This window comes from Bos mutus, chromosome 5 (assembly GCF_027580195.1).
Source record: "Bos mutus isolate GX-2022 chromosome 5, NWIPB_WYAK_1.1, whole genome shotgun sequence".
In the NCBI taxonomy this organism is placed as follows: Eukaryota; Metazoa; Chordata; class Mammalia; order Artiodactyla; family Bovidae; genus Bos; species Bos mutus.
In genome coordinates, this window is record NC_091621.1 from 66197878 (window position 1) to 66220803 (window position 22926).

Consider the following 22926-nt stretch of genomic DNA (forward strand, 5'->3'; position numbering starts at 1 on the left):
ACAGAGATATTCTGGTAAAATTTATCTAAGCAAAACATTCATACTTCAATTCAAAGGCAAAAACTTTTCTAAGAGACACATATGATTTCCTTGAGTTGGTGACTTAGCTGACCTAGATCAAGGGACATTATGAATTTTCCACTTGGAATTACAGATTTTTCTATTTTAAAAGCCACATAAAGATATTTAAAACTCTTATACCAAAAATTTGATAAAATTTAAGGTTTACTTTCTGACTTGAAGCTAATGTTTCTTGCCCGGGTATGTACTTGTTTCTAATTATCTCCATAAACTCTTAGAACCAGACATTCACATCACAGGTGCAAGCTACCAATCTGGGAAGGACCAGGGGATCCACTCAAGAAGATAATAAAGAGAAAAGGACCTAACCAGAGAGACAGGGGAGGGCTTACTGTACGATTTCCTTTTGTATTTGTACTTGTTTAAAATATTATTACTTGAGTTCTAATAGCTCTGGAGGCATTACTTTCGATACAGTAAAATAATTATGAAATGAGTATTAGGCCAATCTATTTGTTTAATACCATGGGGTTCTCAATTAAACCGTAAACAATCATGTGATCAGCAGGAAAGGATTGTTCCATATTTTTTGCTTTGTAAATTCCCAAATAAAGCTTTCCTTATCATGCAGAGTTTCTCAAGTAACTGAGAGCAATGTTTCATAGGTTTCCCATATTTTACTAGAGTCTTTAGACACACTTACATTTAAATCTTGGGGATTCATACAGTTCCTGAGAATCCTAGTCAACTCTATGGAATCTAAAATTCTTAAAGAAAAATATACTCTCTTATTTTAAAAGAATTAATTACAAACACGCACATATACACACATGCACAGAATGAAAGTTGTGTTTGTCTTAACAATACTACCACCTTCTACTTTTGCCAATTTCTAGTTTTGCCACTTGATTCCTAGTTGACCCAGATATAAACATACAGAATAACGTTTTCATATCACAGGTACCAGGATCAGCAGTTCATCAATCTTTTGAAGTGAACTGAGCAAAATAACAAACACACACACACTTAAGAGTCAATATTTATTCTGATTAATATTTTACAAAATTTTGACAGATTTTAATTTATGTAAGGAGAGCTAATTTATTAAACACTTTACAGGTTTTTCTTTCCACAGAATAACACGTTAAGTAGCAAAATAATACTTGGCACAGTTATAAATAAAGAATATAAAATAAAAATATTCATAGCTTAAGTATAATAATGATGCTGTTTTATGCCTATTAATATTTCAAATAAATTCCTGGGAACAAGAGAAATAAGGAAAAAAATTCCAAAGAAGTAATTCATGTTTAGAGCTGAGAAGTAAGTTCTTATTTGCTAAAAGTATCCAATTAAGCTGATATGAACTATTCCTCAAAGGGTCACCTTTATACACAACTTTAGAATGGGGTTAAACTGGTTCCAAACGTTAGGACCTATAAAACCCTCAGAAGGTACGCTGCTGCATAGTTGGCTCCTGACCATCTGACCATTTCTGAGTTATAGATTTCACTGGTGCTGAGATGGTTTAGTGCTAAAGCATTAACATTGCTAATATTTTCCATGTATACATCTACAGGGTTTTTTTTCTATTTAACTGAAAGACATTTCTTTCACACTTAAAAGAATATTGTACCATAAAGAAAGAACATGGTAACAACACTCTCATTCAAACTCTGAGAAAACCACCATTGTATTTGACTGTTAATAAAAAATGTTTCGATAAAAATTGCAACTGAGTCTTCATGTGAAGTGGCTCAAAATACAAAAAATTAAAACAAATTCTAGCCTTTTATAAATAACTTTGAATTTAAAAAGTATCTAAAATTTCCCCCAATCAGTAGTCAAAACTAGCAGAGGCATTTGTAAAGTTATCCAATTGTGTGCACTCTATGACAAAACGGCACGGTGCCATTGCCACCCCACACCCATCTCTTCCCTTCTCAAAAATAAAGCACGTATGCCAATTTTCTAATATTAAAACACTCACATACACTAAGTGATCTTTTTGATGTATGACTTATGGTCAAAGAAACTACTATATAAAAATGGTACTTGGAAATACTGAACGTCAACTATATACATTTCGCTGCTCCTCTTACTAAGGCAAGGGGCGGGTTTACCACTAGATTGCTTTAATACCTGTAATCTGCATTTTACAGAGAATACTAATTTTACCAAGCATCAGACATGCAGTGAACTTGCAGGGTATAATGCCTATTAACAGCAGTATTGAACATCACTAGAAGCTCATTAGTTATCTCCCTTTTCTTTTTGGTTGGATAAAATGAAATGAGCAGCTTTAAATACACGAACACATAGAGACACAAAGAGCAAACTATTCGATAAATTATTTATATACAGATACACAAGCTTTACACTGGTCTAGGATCTGCCATCAGTCTGGCCACCCTCTTCCCACTCTCCCCTGGCCTATCCCCTCTCACACATTTCCCACAGGTTGCTTGAACCACAGTTTGCTACAGCACTTAAAGAGGACTACACCAAGTCTCACTCTGTAAACAATATTTGTGGAAGCAGTGACTAACAGTTCACCATGAGAGTATGGAAATGCTGCAACAAAAATTGATCAGTGCATCATGTTTAACAATTAGAAAATCTTTCTGAAATTGTTTCAGACAGCATTAACAAATTTCAAAACATTCAACGCTGGGAAAACTGAAACAACCTTAGAGATAAATTCTTTCTGATAGGTCATTTTTTAAAAACCAGAATATACCATTAGCTTTTCTTTTATTCACGTCTATTATGTACAGAAATCATGCTCCAACTTTAGCTAGACTCCCATTATTTTGTCTATAATTTATTTTTGCAGTATATCCGTTTATCTCTATTACTGAGAATTTTGCATTAACTTGAAAATAGCTCAACTCTTAAAAATTGGACTATTTGCACATCAAATTAAATTCTAATTTATGCTTTACTGGATAGTGTGTGCTAGTATACATTCTATGAGGTGCATCATGCACTTAGTAGGGCTTTTAAGTTGAACAAAATAACATGACTTACTATACTCATGCAAGTGCTTTATTATCAGACCATAAAACCTTAGAGCAAGGTTACTACAAATTATTTCACTGAACTAGAAATATATCAGCACTTCAACAGCTGATAGCAATAAAATATTGTTAGCACATTTTTTTGGTGAACATTATTTTCCTGTGCCTCTGAAGACACATTACAGTAGATCCCTAATAAAACCACATGATTTTCATCACAGTATTTACATGTACATTCTAACACGTACATAATACTAGTCTGAATCAATTTAAGACAACTCTCTTGGAATTAAATGCAATACTAATAGTAGATTGCATTATAAAATTTAGCTGTATACCATAAATTTAGTTTTAGCTAGACTCGAACATTTCTGATCAGTAAACTATGTCTGTCAACAGAATAAGTTCGTTCTTTCCTCATGAAAAATGTTATGAGAACAAAACCAAAAAGCTGTATATGTTGTGAATTCCCACATTAAGAACCATTGAAATTCTTTTTAAGATCTTTATTCTTCCCAGAAGTGGCAGTGTGTTCTGTCCATGTTTACCTTCGTTAATAAAAGTGTTGAAAAAAAGACTGTAAAGTTCACTGTTAGCCCTACATATAGCATGCTATTTGTTCAAAGGATGTGGATTCGAGTGTGAGAGAGACACGGACAGACACAATTTTCAGGCACCACTCAGCAATATGCTTCAAAGGATAAAGATGTTGCTACACGAGCTGGTACCCAGATCCTGATATTTGGTCATATTCTATTGTATACTGCCTGGTCCAGTCCACGATAACAGGACGAAAGAGGCCACAGCATCGAAATTCAAAGAAGTCTATAATATTCCTTACACATCCATGGCTAAACACCCCCCGGCAAAAAAACAAAACAAAACACAGAAACAAACAGAAAACAGAAAAAGAAAAAAATAGTCTATTAGTATAGTAACTTAATATGAGTTTAACATAATTTTAATGTTAAATATATTTTTTCCAAACTTAAATACTCAGATTTTTTGTCAGAAAGAATCTGCTTATAACTCTAAGATATGTATACATTCATGTTTCTTCAGAGCTCTGACAACACTGATTTTTCTCTTGTGCTTATACCATGGGTTACACTATTATATTTTAAAGTTATTCAAACATCCATCTCTCATTCCTATGTAAAATAAAAATTTTCATAAAACCTTTCCTTGACTGGTAGCTCTTTGGCAAGGAGACAAACTATATCCAAAACTGAGAAAGTAAAAGACAAAATAAATATAAAATAGCATACATGTGAGAGTGTACCTAAGAGTAACAATTAAAAAAAAGAAATGTCAAGGGAAGTTCCTGGAATTTTAGAATTCAAGAATTTTAGAAACTTCAAGAATACCTTTGGAAAAGCAGTTAGTTTTACACATTATGTAATTATTATGCCAATGGGAGAATTCTCAAAACTGTTCAATTGGCTCTATTATTTTTTCTTTTAAAGATCTGAGTGCTTTCCAAAAGCATGCAACAATTAACAGCACCACAAAAGCTTGAAGGTAGCAGACAATTTGTTTGAGTAAAACTCAAAAAGTTTTAAATATTTCATATTATTAGGAAACTACTGTTTAACTCCAAACCGAATGCAAATTTCAAAATATATACATATATAAATAAAAGAATAGTACAATCTCTTCAATAAATGGTGTTGGGGAAACTGAACAGTCACATGCAAAAGAACTAAACTGAACCACTATCTTACACTATATACAGAAATTAACTCAAATGGGTTAAGACTTGAATTTATGAACTGAAAACAGAAAACAGAGATGGGAAGCTCCTTGACGTTAGTCTTGGTGATGAATTTTTGAATCTGACACCAACAGCAAAGGTAACAAAAGCAAAAATAGATGAGACGACATTAAACTAAAAAGGTTCTGCCCAGCAAAGAAAACCATCAACAAAATGAAAAGGCAACCTACTGAACGGGAGAAAATACCTGCAAATCATATATCTGATAAAAGGCTGATATCCAGATTATATAAAGAACTCACACAACTCAAAAGAAAAAAGCAAATAATCCAACTAAAAACAGACAATCTGAATAGACTGATGGCCAAGAGACATGAGAAGACATTCAACGTTACACTAATTGTTAGAGAAATGCAAATCAAAACCACCATGAGACAGATACTGCCACATACTTGTTAGAATGGCTATTATCAAAAAGATAGGAAAGCAAGAGTCGGGGAGGATACAGAGAACCCTGTGCACTGCTGGTGGGGACATAAATCGGTGCAGCTACTACAGAAAACAGTATGGAGGTTCCTCAAGAATTAAAAACAGGACCACCATACGATTCAGCAATTCCACTTCTGGGTACTTTTCCAAAGAAAATGAAAACACTAGCTTGAAAAGATATATATGCACCCAACGTGTTCCCTGCAGCATTATTTACAACAGTCAAGATATGGTAACAGTCTAAGTATCCATCAATGGATGAACGGTTTTTTTAAAAAATGTGATACACACACACAATCAAACAAAATCCAGCCACTGTAAAGAAAAAGGAAATCCAGCCATTGGCAATGACATGGATGGACCCTGAGGGCACCATACGTGAAGTCAGACAAATATGACATTATCTCACTCACTTTGAATATAAACAAACCTGAGCTCAGAGATACAGAGAACAGACTGTGGAGGCCAGAGACTGGGAGTGGGGGCAGGCAAATGTGTAAGGAGGTTCAGAACATACAGACTCCCAGTTCTGTATAAGGAGCCCTGGGAGTGCAACGTAGAGCATGCTGACGACAGTCTGTGTCCTACTGCACGTTTGAAAACCGCTGAGAACAGATCTTACAAGTTCTCATGACAAGAAAAAGTTTTCCAACTATTTATGGGGACAGATGTTAACTAGATTTTAATGGTGATCACTTTGCAATGTTCACAAACATCAAGCCATTATGTTGTACACTTCAAACCAATATAATGTTGTATGTCAATTACACTTAAAGTTAAAAAGAAAAAAGAAAATTAGGTGTGTGGAAATTTTTATGTCATTCAAACAGCAAATAAAATAAGTAATCTGGGACTTCCCTGGTGGTCCAGTGGCTAAGAATACACGCTCCCAATGCAGGGGGCCTGGGTTTGATCCCTGGTCAGGGAACCAGATCCCACATGCTGCAACTCAGAGTTCACATGGTGCAACTAAAGATCCTGAGGATCCAGTACAGGCAAATAAACAAATAAACATTAAAAAATAATATGTAATCTGAAGCAAAAAGGAGCTGCCCGAGAGTCTAAGAAATTTCCCTAAAGAACGAATTTCAAGCAATTGTATTTCTAAAAATCTTATTTCAATTTTCTTGATACATTCATTTTTGAATGAAAATGTATAAATTGATGGAAATGTTAAAGAACAAATACTAAATGTTAGTAGGTCAATAAAGTTTGAATTGTATAATTAAAGGGAAAAGTGAAATCTTGGTATTTATGTTTTACAAGCTATTTTATACATGGCTAAGTAAAAGAAATATTCCCTATTTCCTATCTTATTGCCACTTTAAAAGAAAATACTTCTCTTTGATGTACTCATTAGATATTTGCTTAGTTTAGTTAGTAAGGAATTTCTTGAAGGAACTTCAAGAGAAAATATTAAATCCACAGAAATGTACGTACTTGAATGGACTTTCAATAGACGTTGTTGTGACTTTAAAGTGCTTGTACCTCCTGGCATTCATTCTTTCATTTGTAGTGATACCTAAACATGATATCTAAGAGGCAAAAGAAAGCAAACCATTAAGTCTCTGAATATTTAATATAAAATAAATGAAAATTAATTCCCAGGATTAGGATGGAAAAAAAAATGATGAAGTCTGTTTTTGGTTTTCCGTCAGGAGACATCAAGCTAATGTACAAGAGATCATCTGTCTCTATGAAAAGCAGCTAGTTAAATAGAGAAATAATTTTTAAACAGGTTACCTGGCATTGTGTATGTGGAGAGATGGACATTAAGTACATACTTCTACTCCATCAGCTCCTTTAAGCAGGAGATTTTTTTAAAATCCTAATTAAAAGGAAAGGGCTTCCCAGGTGGCTCAGTGGTAAAGAATCCACCTGCCAATGCAGGAGATGCAAGAGATGCAGGTTTGAACCCTGGTCAGGAAGATCCCCTGAAGAAGGAAATGGCTACCCATTCCAGTACTCTTGCCTGGAAAATTCCATTGGGTAAAGTAACCTGGTGGGCTACAGTCCATGGGGTTGCAAAGAGTCAGATATGACTGAGCACACACAGAGAAAATCCATGTGTATCAGTTTTATTAATTAAATTAAGAAAAAAAGTCTTAATTAAATTAACTTTAAAAATTAAGTTAAAAAAACCTCTTGAATAAATACTGATATTTGCAGGTAATAAAATATTACTATTAAAACACATACAAAATTAATGGCACCATTAATCTAAGCTCACAGTATGTAAATCAGCAAAGACAGAAACAATAAGCTTTGTTAAGAGTAGTACTGAAAGTCAGAAGTTCCTAATATAAGAAGATGGAGGAGAGGTGGAAAGACAGAGGGGAGAAGAAAGGAACAGCAAACTGAAAATTTTAACTCTTGAAAGAATTTTAATTATTGAAAAGTAGGAGTGGTTATAAAGAGGATACACTATCGTCTTTTAAGCAAGGAGTGAATTTTTAAGAGTTCTCGGCACACTAAAGAATAACTCATTTGCACATACCTGATACATTTGACACATGAGTAATACAGCCACCCACATGAAATGGAAAACACTGTTCAGAAACATCCAGAACATCCAAGGTGAGCAGGTGGCAATTTGAGTAATGTATGTCCAAAATCCATCCTTGGTGTAGCTGGTCTCACAGTGCAGTCCCCAGTCTAAAATCAGAGCACAGGTACTCAGATTTACTTGACAATCATCCAAGCCCCTTGTGGGTGATTTTGTGGTAGGTACCACTTAGAAAACATGACCTAAGAATTAAATTAAATTAAATTAAATTTAACTGATGACTCTCAATGCAAGTATTTTTGTACTCATAAATAATTCCCTTATCCCCTAATGAAAAAACATAAAGAACAGAAAGCAGCAGCCAACCTTAAAAACAAACAAGCCTGTCCTGTAACAACAGTTTTTATCTGACTGGTACTGCATACATAGAATATATAAAAACACGTCCTTTATACAAAGATAAGGTGATATATACATGTGAGACTTCTTTGGAGGGAAGGCATATAATACAAGATCACCTTGGGAAGGAGAGCTTTTTCCAAAACAAAATTTACTCAGAGAGCCGCTGCCAAAAAGAACTGATGTTATTGCTGGACTATGCTCTTTCTTAGGGGTGTTGGACTGCCAGAAATTAGGTAAAGATCTCTGATCAAAACTTTCTCTCTGTTCATCTCTATTTGAGGAACTAGCCTCCTTTTTCATTATGGTATTAATAATAAATATTCTTAATATCTGTGGGAGTAGGAAGACTAGGAAATCATCCAAGACTTATTTTCAAGTCAGTATCTAATACGTCTTCACGCTAAGTACCAACAAGCCCTGAAGGACAGTAACTAATATTTTCATTCAAATTCTTTCTGTTCTCAGTGCAATAAAAGCCTATTATTTCTTCTAAAATACTAAACCATATAATCAGTGAATGATAACTTATTTTTAACCTTTTAAATATTCTCCAATAGACAATAATTATACCTTACTCTTCAAAATATTTCAAGTTCTGTGAAAACTGAACTTCAACTATATTTTCCCAGCTGTTTGATAAGAAAGAGCAATTAGCATAATCAAAAAATTTACAAACTACTAAAGTAAAGCAAGCATGCAATGTGAAAAATCTTGGTGTATTTTACCCAGAAGCTTTTCAAAGCCTATTAAAAGATAATTAACTGATACTTCTGTTGCTTATACTCTACTGAATATGTTTGATAGTTCTCTACTATTTTTTCATTGTAGTGAATTGCCTCAGTTAAAAGACATTTGTCATTATCGTATTTTTTATTAATATGGTAAAGCATAAGTTTGCAACATTTGCTTTAAGAAGATAAAAGGTACTAACTGTACTCACAAGAAATACAACCATAAATCATCCAGCAGATCATAAAAAGCAAGAAGAACAGGTAGCCCATAAAGTATCTATGGTTGCCTGCACCTAGAGAACAAAACAGAAGCAATTTCTTCCAGCTAAGAAGAAACAACCAGACACATACTTAGAGATGAGGTTGAGGTGGGGAAATGCCATGAAAAGTGAGATACACATTGGACAATAATCACATACGTTATTTTATAAAATGATCGAGAAAACAGTTGTTTTAATGAAAGGCTTTAAATAAAAGAATGCTCACAATTACACACAAAGATGTAGTGACTGCAGTGAAATGCATTCTGAAGTCAAAAGTCTTAATGAACCAACAATCACAATATTGAGCTTTGATTCCACTGTGTGTTTTGAGGTTTAAACAACCCTATTTTATCTTTACTTTTATAAACTTTATAATCCAGCTTTTTAAAGGTTTCTCTCCAGGAGTCATACAATCTTTGTAACATCTCCCAGCTGTCCCTCATAAAATCTCCATAGTCATCTCTGAGGCCACTTAGTCCACTTCCTTAGACTGTGCCGTTCTCAACACTGAGGTATGCAGAGTTCTTATCTGTCATTTTTCTTTGCCTCTGTACATAGCAATCTTGTAGCAATTTTTAATTGTCTAACTTTCTCTAGTTTAACTAAAAGACAACACAAGCTGCCTCTTGACCGATTTCACTGTTGTCCAATGGAGAAAACAAGAAAGAGGAGGCACCACAGAGAACTGATAAAGAAATTATATCAGTCTTTCCTAGACACTGATTTTATGATGTCTTTCCCCTCTCTCACAGCTGAGCTGATGTACCGCCAACAAGGAAATAATTAGGGGAACGAGGGGTGTTGCGTGGTGCAAGAACGAAGCTTCTACATCTACTTTAATATTGTACTCCATTAGTTACCTAGAGCAATATAAATCAACAATATATTTAGAAATCACTAGTAAAACTTACCTACACAGTTCCCCACCCATGGGCAATGATGGTCAAATTTCGCTATACAGCGGTTGCACACACCACAGTGTTTGGACCTTACTGGTTTCCGTATCTGTCAACAGGCATGTGAAAAGATTACAAAAGGCACTGGACCTAAGACAGAAAAGCTGAACATTTTCTCAGAATACAATTATGAAAAAGACAAGGTTTCCAAAAGAATAGATCCAATCAAAAATCATTCTTGTTTAATAAAATTTCAACTGCAACAACAAAGATGCAAAAGGCTACACTAAAATATAAACTTGCTGTGTGGACAGTCAAACAAACAAACACAAACTCCTAAGGTGGGGCAGAACCATCAATTTACAAAAATAAGAATCAAATACCAATCTGTTATTGCAGTGAATGTTACTATATTTAATTCAAAACCCTGAAATTCCTCAAATATCACTATTTTGGCTTCTTAATGAAAATCTATCATAGTGAATGATACTGGTTGCTGCTTAATAAAATGACTGTTCCTTAGTAACAGGAAGGTCGTTAGAAGTGAATAAAAGCAGCTCTTAAAATTCAAATCATTAATGTCTTCCCAGAGTTAACATATCTAGCAAAAAAACAAAAACAAAAAACAAAAAAAAAACAACCCAGTAAGTGCTCGCATCTTTCAGAGCCTCCTCGGATCTCAGATTAAGGTACAGCATTTTTCCCTGCTGAACTGCAAGACCATTATCTAAGAAAATACAACATGCTTGTGAAGTTTAGGCAGTCCCTGTTTGTTCTAAAAAACAAAAAATACATTATACAGCTCCTGACAGGCAATAAAGAATTCATTTTCATGATGCCTTCTGTTTTAAATGTTGTGAAATGCTTTTCTCTCCATTACTCTAAAGCGGTCAAGTGAATATAAGAACTCATTAGTGATCTTCAAAGAGCTGTTAGTCCCAACGCTGGATACATGACAAGAGCTAGAGGAAAAACACTTGCTAGAAGCAAATTTCATAATACCCTTCACTGGTGGTTCAACAAAAGCACTGTCATTTCCCCAGCACTCTACATAAGGTTCTACATGATTCTGAGGGCACTAAGAAAAAGGCATAGGTGCATTATGTGGCTCTTACATGTACTAAGATAATCTGTGGACCCAAGAAAAGGCTAAGTTATTCTTCACCACAGATGTGAGACTAAATCTATCAGCAGAAAGAAGTAGGATAGACCAAACAACTTCTACCCTAACTTGCAGCTCTCAGCTAAGTCTCCTCTTTGAGCAACAGTTATGAAGGGATTCTGCACAAAAACTGACACAAGCAATTCATTTTGAGGAAATTCTGATTTACGTATGTCTTCTCACCTATTTGTCAAAGTGAAGGATATCCATATAATTACAAATACCTCTGTCAATTTGAATCATTTTATAACACAACATGCTCTTGATTTTACAATACCAAATTATCTATCCAGAACTACAGCTTATCTTAACATAAAACATAATGAAAACATTTATGCTATAATGACAAAAGTAGTCTTGTTCTTGCCATCAGGTATTTACTTAACAATGAAACTGTACTGAGCAACTCTATGTAAAACAATCTGTTTGACATATGGCAAAAACATCAGCAATGTATACTTGACTTTATGGAACAGAATAATATGTTCATAGAATAGTAGAATATAAAAATGTTCTAAACATTAAGAATACAATTCTACAAATCACCCGTTGTAAAGCACAGAAACAAAAATCTTTTTAAAGCATGTTTTAAAATACAAAAGAATCAGTACTCTAAAGTTGTTACCCAAAATAAAGCAGTATAGTGAAAATCCAAAATCATAACTGTTTGTCAAAGAATGTTAAGTCAAACTTAAAAGAATCTTTAGAACTAGAGCTTAGTTTCAAAAACTCATTCCAGAATCCTCAACTAAGTCGATTATTTCATTATTATTAAGATGTTAGTTCAGTTGTAGTGTATAACTTACAGGTATAAAAGAACATATAGTTTCAAGCAATGATTTGGGGACATTCCCATCTCCGTACAGAGAAACATGGTTTACTCAGGAACACTATATGCCACAGAAACGCTGTGGCAGTCCATACATTTTCCACAGGAACTAATCACAAAAATCTAGCAGAAAATCACCAAAACACAAAACCGTACTATTACCTATGACCTGGCTGAATATGATAACTTTTACTGTCAATGATAAAAGAGTGCTCTGATTTGCATAAAGACTCTAACACAGATGGATAACTGCTCTGATGTTGTCTTACAGATTACCTAATTTCCCATCATGGCCTTTAAACATAAGAAACTAGGATAACAGCATATTAGGGAATCAGTAAACTTTTGATTTTAAATACTTTATTAATTAGTTTTTTGTTGAATTACATCCTGAGAAAAAAAGAATGAATACAAATGAAGGGCAACACTGAGTCGGAAATGCAGTTAAGGTATAACATCAGGGGGAACAAGAACACTGGGAAGAAGGTATCTTTTCACCATCTTTCCTCCTGTCCCATGATCTAAAAGCCTTCTGGCTGGGGGATCATGAAATGTGCTCAGTGAAAGACACTGTCCTGGTTTCCCAAACTCTCTATGCTATGCCACTGCTGAGGGAAAAGGAGAGAGGGAAGAAAAAGAAAAAAATACTACCAAACAGGTACTGCAGAATATACTGAGGTCCAGACTTCCTGTCTCTGCAAGTTCAACTATTGTCTGTGAATTAAAAAAAAAAAAAAACACAAAAACTTCATTCAAAACAGAACAATATTCATCAACTATTGTTCCATCAATATGAGTATCAATACACACTACTAAATATAGATAACCAACAAGGACCTACTGCACAGCACAGGGAAGTATACTCCATATTTTGTAATAAACTATAAGGGAAAAGAATCTAAGAAAGAATATTTTATTTCTCAGATTACATATATAAAACTCAGTGATTCGGTTATACACAACTCAATCATTGTGCTGTACACCCAAAACGAAAACAACACTGAAAACCAACTATACTCAATAAGAATATTTATATGAGTATCAACAAACACACATTTAGTTTTAACCAAGGTTTTCAGCTGAAAATAATAAATTTCTTCACTTACTTCTGTTATTTTACTATAATTTGAATACAGAAATTTTATTGGATATATGAATGAAGCAACCCTAAACTTAACGGGAATAAAACTAAATTATGTAAGAACTAGTCTGCATGGGTTTTGATGATTAAGAGATAAATGTAAACCTGAATCCAAAAAAGACTCAACTCTTCAGAGCTAGACTATGACTTAAGAAAACCTGGCAAATCAATTAGCAGTAAATGTCTGAAGAATACCGGAACGTAAGAGCAGCGTTCTTTATGCAGCATAGAGAGGGGTAGACTGTAAGAAACTGCTAGTGTTTTCATCAACTGTGGATAGAATAACTCATCAGGATTTGTTCTGTTTTCAAGGACTTAAAATAATTTAACTGCCTCTGGTCTAATTCTCTACTTAACACGACCTCTTTGGATTATAAATTCGGCTTCCTAAGTACCTGGGCCATAGATGAGGGGTGCCCTGGATCATATATACAAATATGTTAGCTATTAGAACAATTTACCTATACTATCAACCAGTTTTCTGGCCTTCTAGTTTACACGGTCTTTTAACAAGCATTTATTTAATGAATGCAAATTTATTTGCTGAAGTTTTACAGAGATGTTTAAAATACTGTATTAGTCCCTCAAAACAATCATAATCCTTAGAAAGGAGAGAAACGTGAAATTTTAAAGTGCCATTTTAAAATGTCATGGAAGTGTAAGGCCAGGCATCTCAAGAGCACCAACTCTATACATAATCTCAGATTGGTTTGAAATTCCCAGTTTCTTTGTACTCTCGTATCTGCTAAAAATACTGATAATCTGGCAATAAAACACATGTAACTAGTTAGGTTGTATCTTGCTACCTTTTTCTTTTGTTCTTCTGTGGCTTTAATAATCCCTGGATCTGATTTCCAAGATTTCCCAAAATTGTAGAAAAGTGCAATACTGTTGGCAAGGAATGGAAGATGGATAAATAGAAAATTGAGATGTGCCTAAAGTTAAGGAATCTAAAGAAGCAATGAAAACTAGTTATTACTATAGGTAAACTTATAATCTGTAAGGTTTTATCACACATACAAAGAAACCTAGAAAAAAGTACAAGATGGTTTATTACATCAAAATGAATTCCATCTATACATGCTAGCCTATTACATCACAACAAATACATTTTCCATTGTGCTCATAAGTAAACGCAAAAAACAACGTCAACTGCTTACAAATTTTAAATCACGTAGGGTAAGTTTATCTGACACTTTTTTAAAGTCAGTGAATACATTATTTTTAAATGATCATTACTTCTTTTGACAAAAACGAGGGACGTCTCATGTCCAAAGTAATTAGCATATTACTTTATCTATATTCATTAAAATCTACCAAACATTTAGATATCATACCCATATATTTAGAAGATTGTTTTTACATTCTCTTCATTGCCATTTTTTCCCACATTCAAGTTGACTTTAATTTTAGAAAAAGTATTTATAAACTTGCTTAAAACAGAAATACTATCTTTGGTTACATTTTCCTTCCTAATAAAAACATAATAAATGTGCCAGGCATTTATAAATGTTAAGTGAAGAATCAAAGACTATTTTCAATAACACTGGGAAAAATAAAGCAATGTTGCTAGAGCAACACATCTTTGAGGCACAAAACACACCATTTCCAAGATTTGACACAGGTACAAAAGCTGTCCACGAAAGTGCCCGTGAGAATGGTGCCGTCCCTGTACCAGGAAAGAAAGGAAAGGCCTCTCACAGAAGTCTGCGATGGACGCTGATGACAGGCGTCTGTTCACATGCTGACTGCACTAACCGTTCATGCCCACCCATCCTCCCACACGTCTGCGGGCCACACTCCCACCAACTGACTGCCGCAGCCCAGATCTTTGACTTGTTATTCTTCACAAATGTACCATTGGTCTAAAAGGCATGGAGATTCCTACTCTGCTCATTTGTTAGGTCTTCATTATTTATGAAGGCCCCTAAGTACACGTTAAAAAAAAAAAAGATTTAGTAAAACATGTATGCTAGGAATTCCCTGGTAGTCCAGGGGTTAGGACTCCACACTCTCTTTGCCAAAGGCCTGGGTTCAATCCCTGGTGGGGGAACTAAGATCCCACAGACTGCAGGATGCAACCAAAGAAAAAAAGTGTATGCTTTTCTCGTGTTTAAAAAAATTTTTTTTTATGTAGTACAAGTATCATATAAATATGCTGTAAGATTTTTAGACATTATTATGTATACACACTCTCTACATTTCTCATGGAAGCACAGGTTAAGAAAGAACAGTTTCGTGAATGAAACAAACCTGTCTTTGTTTGGTAAATACCAAAACACCACCCAACCACTTAAAATACAGGAGGAACAAAAAGGAAGAAGAAAGAGTAGTTAGTACCAGCTGCCACATATAAAAGTGATTTTCTTGCTCCAGTCCCCTGTTTACCTCCACCTTCCACCATCCTCATTCTCCAAAATCCATGGGAACAGCCAGCACAGAATACACAGAAAGCCAAATTTCCAGCTCTTTCAACAGCCAAAAAATAAATAAAATAAAAAATAAATAAAGCCTAAGAATATAGCTGGATAAATGTTATGTGCCAAGAATGCTGAATGGTGGCATTTTTCAGTGCAGAATCTTTATTATAACAGTTTCAAAAACTGCTAACATATGTAATAAATATATCTATCAGATTCTTGTTGTTCAGTCGCTCAGCCATGTTTGACTCTTTGCGACCCCATGATCTGAAGCCTGCCAGGCTCCTCTGTCCATGGGATTTCCCAGGCAAGAATACTGCAGTGGGCTCCCATTTCCTTCAGGGGACCTTCCCAACACAGGGATTAAACCCATGTCTCCTGCATTGGCAGGCAGATTCCTTACTAACTGACTCACCTGGGAAGCCCACATGCCATTTAGGCTGCACAAAAACCCAATGATAAAGCTTGCTGCCATCCCCATGGCAAAACCGAGGCAAAGGTTAATCAAGCAGTCTAAGATTAAAGAATGGATTAGAGATGGAGCTGGTATTTAAACCTAGGCTCTTACTACATATGCTATCCTGCCTCTCCAAAGTACTCTACAGAATATTCTGAGTCATTAAACATTATGGGAACAATGATCACATCCACCTCTGATTTAAGAAGCTTAAGACCTGATTGAAAAATAATTTATTTTTAGATACAGAATTCCTAATAACCTATTTCAAAAGTTTGTCAACACAATAAACAGTAGACTATATTATTTATGACAATGAATTTTAGAGTTGTATGATAATTACAGAAGAAGTATGAACAAAATTTTCAAATAAAAGTGCAAGGAAATCACAAACCTCACTACCAGAAATAACCACAGCTAAAATTACATGTGCTCACGTCCAGCTCTTATCATTCACACATTCTAAAATTAGAATCTCTCTGTAAATACAATTTTGTATTTTTTATTTGTTACAAGTATGAGCCCACATCACTAAGTCTTAGAAAAGCATTTTAACGGATATTTTATTGTCTACCACATGTCGGGTAACTGATAAATCTATCCTCCTATTCAGGTTATTTCCATTTTTTCCCTATAAATGGTACAATGATAAACTTCTTTGTAAGTAAACCTTTGATCTGATCTCTTATTATTTCCTTGTAAAAATTATGGTCAGTGTATAATATAGGGCATTTGAAGATATACTGTATCAGGTCAAAGAACTGGGTTCTATACCAGACTCTCAATAATTACCTGGCTATGTAACTTTGAGCAAAGCATACAACTTCTACGAACCTCAATTTTTCAATCAGTTAGAAAACAGCATTATGATTTGTAAGTTTTTTTTTTTTAATCTCAAAGAACTGTTCTGAGAACCAAGTAAAATAATATATCTGAAGAACTATAAATCAAATAGAATTTATTTATTATAACAAATGGTTTATATGAATATGACTCATTATTACCACAAAAACACTGAAGATGAGTAACATATGAGAAACTAAAATAACTTATATACAGTTGACCCTCATGTCTACTAACTAAAATTTATTTGTAAACCCAAAACCAATATTTAGAATGCTTCTGCAGTCATTTGTGAATATGTGCAAAGTAACAATAAACATGAGTTGCCTTATGCACACATTTCCAGTTGAGCTAAACAAGGCCAATACTTTGCCTTCTTGTTTAGCATTTGTGTGCTTTTTGTTGGTGATTTTGCTGTTTAAAATGGTCTCCAAGTATAGTGCTTAAGTGCCATCTGAAGTTCCTAAGCAAAAGTTGATATACGGACTATATAAAACTCTCTGGCATAAAGTTTTCACTATTTGTAATTTACTAATTATCCTGCTTTTCTCTACTTATATGCAAACAGATTAACAGTACAGCAACAGTCTAAAATATTTTGAGATGTGAATTGGATTATTTTTTTGGAATATTAAACTTACTGTCCGATTTAGGAAGCCAAGTTAGAAAATATGTCTGGAATAGTAGTCATTTCAGAGGTCAGTGCTTTTTATAAATTTAAAATAGATGAGGTACTGAAAATGAGCAGTTATGTTTTACTCATTAAATAATCCAATAAGATAATTCTAATGCTTAATGAATCTCTGAAGAACAATTTTTATATCAAAGTGTAATACAGGCCCAGAATGAGCTAGTAAAAACTGCAAGTGAAAACATTTCAATAGACACTATGCTAAGAAAGTATTTTAAAAAGTAATCCTATAATGCTGTGAAAATTAAGAATTAGAAGCACAGTTATAATTCTGCGGCTCAGTTTCACAAAGAAATAAGCATATTTTGTTTTTGTCTAATACACAGGACAACTTAACAAAAAGAATGCAATATTATAATATGCAAGACTGTGAAGTGAAATCAGGTATCAGTAATAATATTGTTCAGAACAGTTAAAAGTCACTGAATACTGCATACCATTTAAAATATCATATACTTTTCATATTGATAGTAATGTTCTGAAGAATGATTTAAGACATCAAACATGTACCCTAATTATAATGAAACAGGCCGTCTTACTGATTTTTTCTATTAAAACATCAAAAGCTGACATTGTCCTTATTTCTTAGATGTACACACGTGCACGTACAAATGTACAATGTCAAATTATACTATTTTTTAAAAGTGCATCAAAAAAAAAAACAAGCAAACAAAAATAGTACATCGAAATAATTTGCTGAATTTAGCAAACATCTGAAGATATACCACTAAAGGCTTTTCACAAGCAAAAGAGAAAATTAACTGCTATCTATCACGGCAGAACAGTAATAAGTGTGACAGTAAGAAAATATGCAGAGAAAATGACACTAAAACATGAAAATCACAACTCAGGACAAAGGTGCAGAATGTGTTAGAGAATCAGACAAATATGTGTTTCTGCTCTACTTTACTAGAGACTAGCTGTGTGATCTTGGGAAAAAACAACAGATTAACCTGTTTAAACCTAAGTTTTCTCATCTATAAAACTGAGACAACAATATAAACGTAATAGGATGTGTAGTAAATGGAACACACAGTATTTAGGAAAATGCCCTTAAAAAACTCAATTAATGGTCACTACTATCGATATTATTACTACTACTGATGTTATTAAAAGCAGCTTTGAAAAGCAATTTATTAAATATGAAACATTTAAAAATACATTAGTTCATACTTATTTTTCTAATAAAACTGTTTTATTCTAGTATATAGTGAGTAGCTCAGCTATGTTAAATTATTAAACATTTGTTTAAATAACAAACAAAAATTGTTTTAGATAAGACCTTTATGACCAAAGGATATCATTCCAAAACCAGAAGAACCACGTCACATACATCCAAAATTTGGTTGCCAAATATATTCCAAGGGGCAATGCACTATGCATTGAATGATCAAAAAAGGATCTGTAAAACACAAGTTTTATAAAATGTGAACTCTATATTTCATTGTAGAAATGACTATTTATTTATTTAAATGAAAATTACATCTATTCCGCATAGTAAACTTTTAACAAAACCCAGAAATTCAGGATGCTTAAATACAAAGGCTGTTTTCCATGGTGATCAGTAACACATGAAGGCACAGCTAAATGACTCAAGTCTGAAGCTACTTTTAATTCATCAAGAATTAGAATTATATTCTATATACTTTCCAACTTTAGAATTTCATTGTATTCCTATTCTTTTAAATAAAAAACCCACTTTAGCATATATAGTAACTCTATCATCCAGCTTACTACTCACCAAAGGCATGTTATAATTTTAACAAATGAGTGCAAAGTGAAGTGAAGTGGCTCAGTTGTGTCCGACTCTTTGCAACCCCATGGAGGAGCCTACAACGCTCCTCCGTCCATGGGATTTTCCAGGCAAGAGTACTGGAGTGGGGTGAGTAGTGCAGTGGGTTGCCATTTCCTTCTCCAGGGGATGTTCCCAACCCGGGGATGGAACCTGGGTTCTCACATTGTAGGCAGATGCTTTACCATCTGAGCCACCAGGGAAGCCCAAAGCAATCCCTGAGTTTTTCACTGCATCATTATTTCTCCTCACCTCACATTCCCACTAAGCTTTCAGCACATCTTTTCAAAGAGAATGAACAAGCTAGTTTGGAGGAATTAAAGGTCATTATTTACAGCATTTAGAATTCAGGAAAAAATAAACGCTGATAAATTTTATTAAACACTAAGCAGGATCAGCCATCCATGTACTTGCTAAGAAGGCAGAATTGGTGAATTCTTACTTACACCTCTTGGTGAAAGTAAACACTAAAATAAGATTAAGTTTCTTCCTGAGAGTTACCACACTGGTGCACTACCATTCACTCTCATCTCTGTGAATTATTTCCAGAACTCTCTTGTGAAATTCTGGTAAAGACAAAGTACTAAAGGAATGGAAATTAGGTGGGAAATTCTGGATCATAAATAACTTCCTAGTTTGCTGGATGGGCAATTTTAGGGCGATAGGATCTAAGGAAAAGAAGCAAACAGAACAAACACAATGTTTAGAGAACAAAGGAGAAAATCTTAAAAAATAACTGAGCCCACTTCATAGGCTTAGACTCTTCATACGCTTAGATGTCCCCTGTGCTACAACTACACCTCTTTCTTGCATACTGCCTATGACCAAAGAAAATTTAATTTCTATGGAAAGGTAAGCTCAGGCATTATACTTATCCAGAAATAAGCAATATATTACATGCAGAGTTCAGCGAACTCGCATTCATGTCTACTGAAATGTTTTAAAACTGTATTTTAGCCTTAAAAACGTTAGACTTGGTCACTAAAAGTACCTTTACAGTCATTTTTCACAACAATGTTAAAAACGTTAAAGATGTCAGATATAAATTTGCCAAAAATTCTTTAACATTAAGATCAAACATGTTACATGAAGGCAGTGTTCTAAATATACATTTTATATTATTAATATAACATTAATAGCCAGGTGCAAATTATGATTTTTACCTTTCTGGTTAAAAATACAGTTAAAAACAACACACTTACTTTGAAAGAAACTGTACTGTAGCCCAAACACCACCATACATTAGCCCTTTAATGAGCCAAGAATCAATATTTAGGTCTGCTATAAACCCAACCAGCCAAATAACTAGGAAAGGCGTTCCCAGCATTACTTTCTGCCGAAATTCCTGGACAGAAAACAAACAAAAAAAAACACAAAGTTTTTCATGTTTCAAGTAACCTCAGTGTGAATCACTGTCACCTTTGTGAAAACACAAAGCAGGGGTGAGATTATCAAATACACCTACTATGTGCGGAAAGTATTCAAGGTGCTAGTCTGTCTTCTAGAAAGAGGTATTAAATAAACAATTTAAAAGTACTTGGTTGAAGTTGTGGAAAATGAGAACAGAAGTTATAAGAGTGGGTTTATACAGTCAGATACAGAAGACAGCAGGTACCACCTGCTAACACATGGATGGGCTAAAAAACAGTTTATGATAATCCTACCCGATTTTAACAAGTGCATTGACATCTAAGGAGACAAGGGCAACCAGAATGACTGAAGGTCCAACAGCTGTATCAGATAAGGAAAACAGTATGTTTAACCTGGAGAAGATATTTTGAATGATACATGTAAATAGTATATTAAAATACCAAAGTAAAAGAATAAAATCAATTTTATTTACAGAGTCCCAGAGATCATAGAACGGAGATGATGTGCCTCTGAACACATATCAAAGTACAGGGCTTAAAACTTCAGCTGTAGTACCATTTTATATTTGTACTGGTCTGTTAGAAATACTCGTAAGTATAAAACCTGTCTGCTTCCTTCTAACAGCTATTACAACCATATCTTTGGAGCAACACACAGTCTATTGCCTCTCCTACGTAACAGCCCTTCACAGACTTGTAGGCAGCTATTAAGTCTTTCGAGTTACGTTCAGTTCAGTTCAGTCACTAGGTCGTGTCCGACTCTTTGCGACCCCGTGAATCACAGCACACCAGGCCTCCCTGTCCATCACTAACTCCCGGAATTCACTCAGACTCATGTCCATCGAGTCGGTGATGTCATCCAGCCATCTCATCTTCTGTCTTCCACTTCTCCTTTTGCCCCCAATCACTCCCAGCATCAGAGTCTTTTCAAATGAGTCAACTCTTCCCATGAGGTGGCCAAAGTACTGGAGTTTCAGCTTCAGCATCAGTCCTTCCAATGAACACCCAGGAATGATCTCCTTTAGGAGGGACTGGTTGGATCTCCTTACAACCAAGGCACTCTTAAGAGTCTTCTCCAACACCACAGTTCAAAAGCATCGATTCTTTGGCCTCAGCTTTCTTCACAGTCCAACTTTCACATCCATACGTGACCACTGGAAAAACCATAGCCTTGACTAGACGGACCTTTGTTGGCAAAGTAATACCTCTGCTTTTCAATATGCTGTCTAGGTTGGTCATAACTTTCCTTCCAAGGAGTAAGCATCTTTTAATTTCAAGGCTGCAATCACCATCTGCAGTGATTTTGGAGCCCAGAAAAAGAAAGTCTGACACTGTTTCCCCATCTATTTGCCATGAAGTGATGGGACCAGAAGCCATGATCTTCGTTTTCTGAATGTTGAGCATTAAGCCAACTTTTTCACTCTCCTCTTGCACTTTCATCAAGACGCTTTTTAGTTCCTCTTCACTTTCTGCCATAAGGGTGGTGTCATCTGCGTATCTGAGGTTCTTGATATTTCTTCTGGCAATCTTGATTCCAGCTTGTGCTTCATCCAGCCCAGCATTTCTCGTGATGTACTCTGCATATAAATTAAATAAGCAGGGTGACAATATACAGCCTTGATGTACTCCTTTTCCTATTTGGAACCAGTCTGTTGTTCCATGTCCAGTTCTAACTCTTGCTTCCTGACCTGCATACAGGTTTCTCAAGAGCCAGGTCAGGTGGTCTGCTATTCCCATCTCTTTCAGAATTGTCCACAGTTTATTGTGATCCACACAGTCAAAGGCTTTGGCATAGTCAATAAAGCAGAAATAGATGTTTTTCTGGAACTCTCTTGCTTTTTCCATGATCCAGCGGATATTGGCAATTTGATCTCTGGTTCCTCTGCCTTTTATAAAACCAGTTTGAACATCTGGAAGTTCATGGTTCACATACTGCTGATGCCTGGCTTGGAGAATTTTGAGCATTACTTTACTAGTGTGTGAGATGAGTGAGTTATGTTAGAAGACAAAATTAGATACTACAGTTGTGATCTAACAAAGCTCAGAGTGTAAATATTATTCTCCTCATCGAATATTTACCTTTCTGAAGGCCAAGATTTTTTTAGCACCCCTTTCATACCATTGGCCTCTAATGAAATAAACACTTTTTTCATATAAATGACTATTTTCCCCAATTCAG

The 22926-nt window shown here is 34.7% G+C and overlaps 1 protein-coding gene across 3 annotated transcripts in view; it reads right to left on the reverse strand.

Annotated features, from left to right (window-relative positions):
* Positions 1-1047: 1047 nt before the first annotated feature.
* Positions 1048-22926, reverse strand: part of ZDHHC17 (zinc finger DHHC-type palmitoyltransferase 17) — a 99884-nt gene continuing 78005 nt past the window's right edge. For 2 of the 3 annotated variants that reach the window (XM_070370978.1, XM_070370977.1), the window contains 9 exons: positions 20580-20722; positions 18885-18987; positions 13981-14103; positions 12685-12747; positions 10058-10151; positions 9093-9176; positions 7742-7899; positions 6685-6779; positions 1048-3892 (listed from right to left, as the gene is read on the reverse strand). In XM_070370978.1, coding sequence (XP_070227079.1) covers positions 3754-3892; positions 6685-6779; positions 7742-7899; positions 9093-9176; positions 10058-10151; positions 12685-12747; positions 13981-14103; positions 18885-18987; positions 20580-20722 — 1002 coding nt within the window. In that variant the 3' untranslated portion in view covers positions 1048-3753. The remainder of the gene's footprint in view (positions 3893-6684; positions 6780-7741; positions 7900-9092; positions 9177-10057; positions 10152-12684; positions 12748-13980; positions 14104-18884; positions 18988-20579; positions 20723-22926) is intronic. The other variant, XM_070370979.1, reaches the window with a different exon arrangement.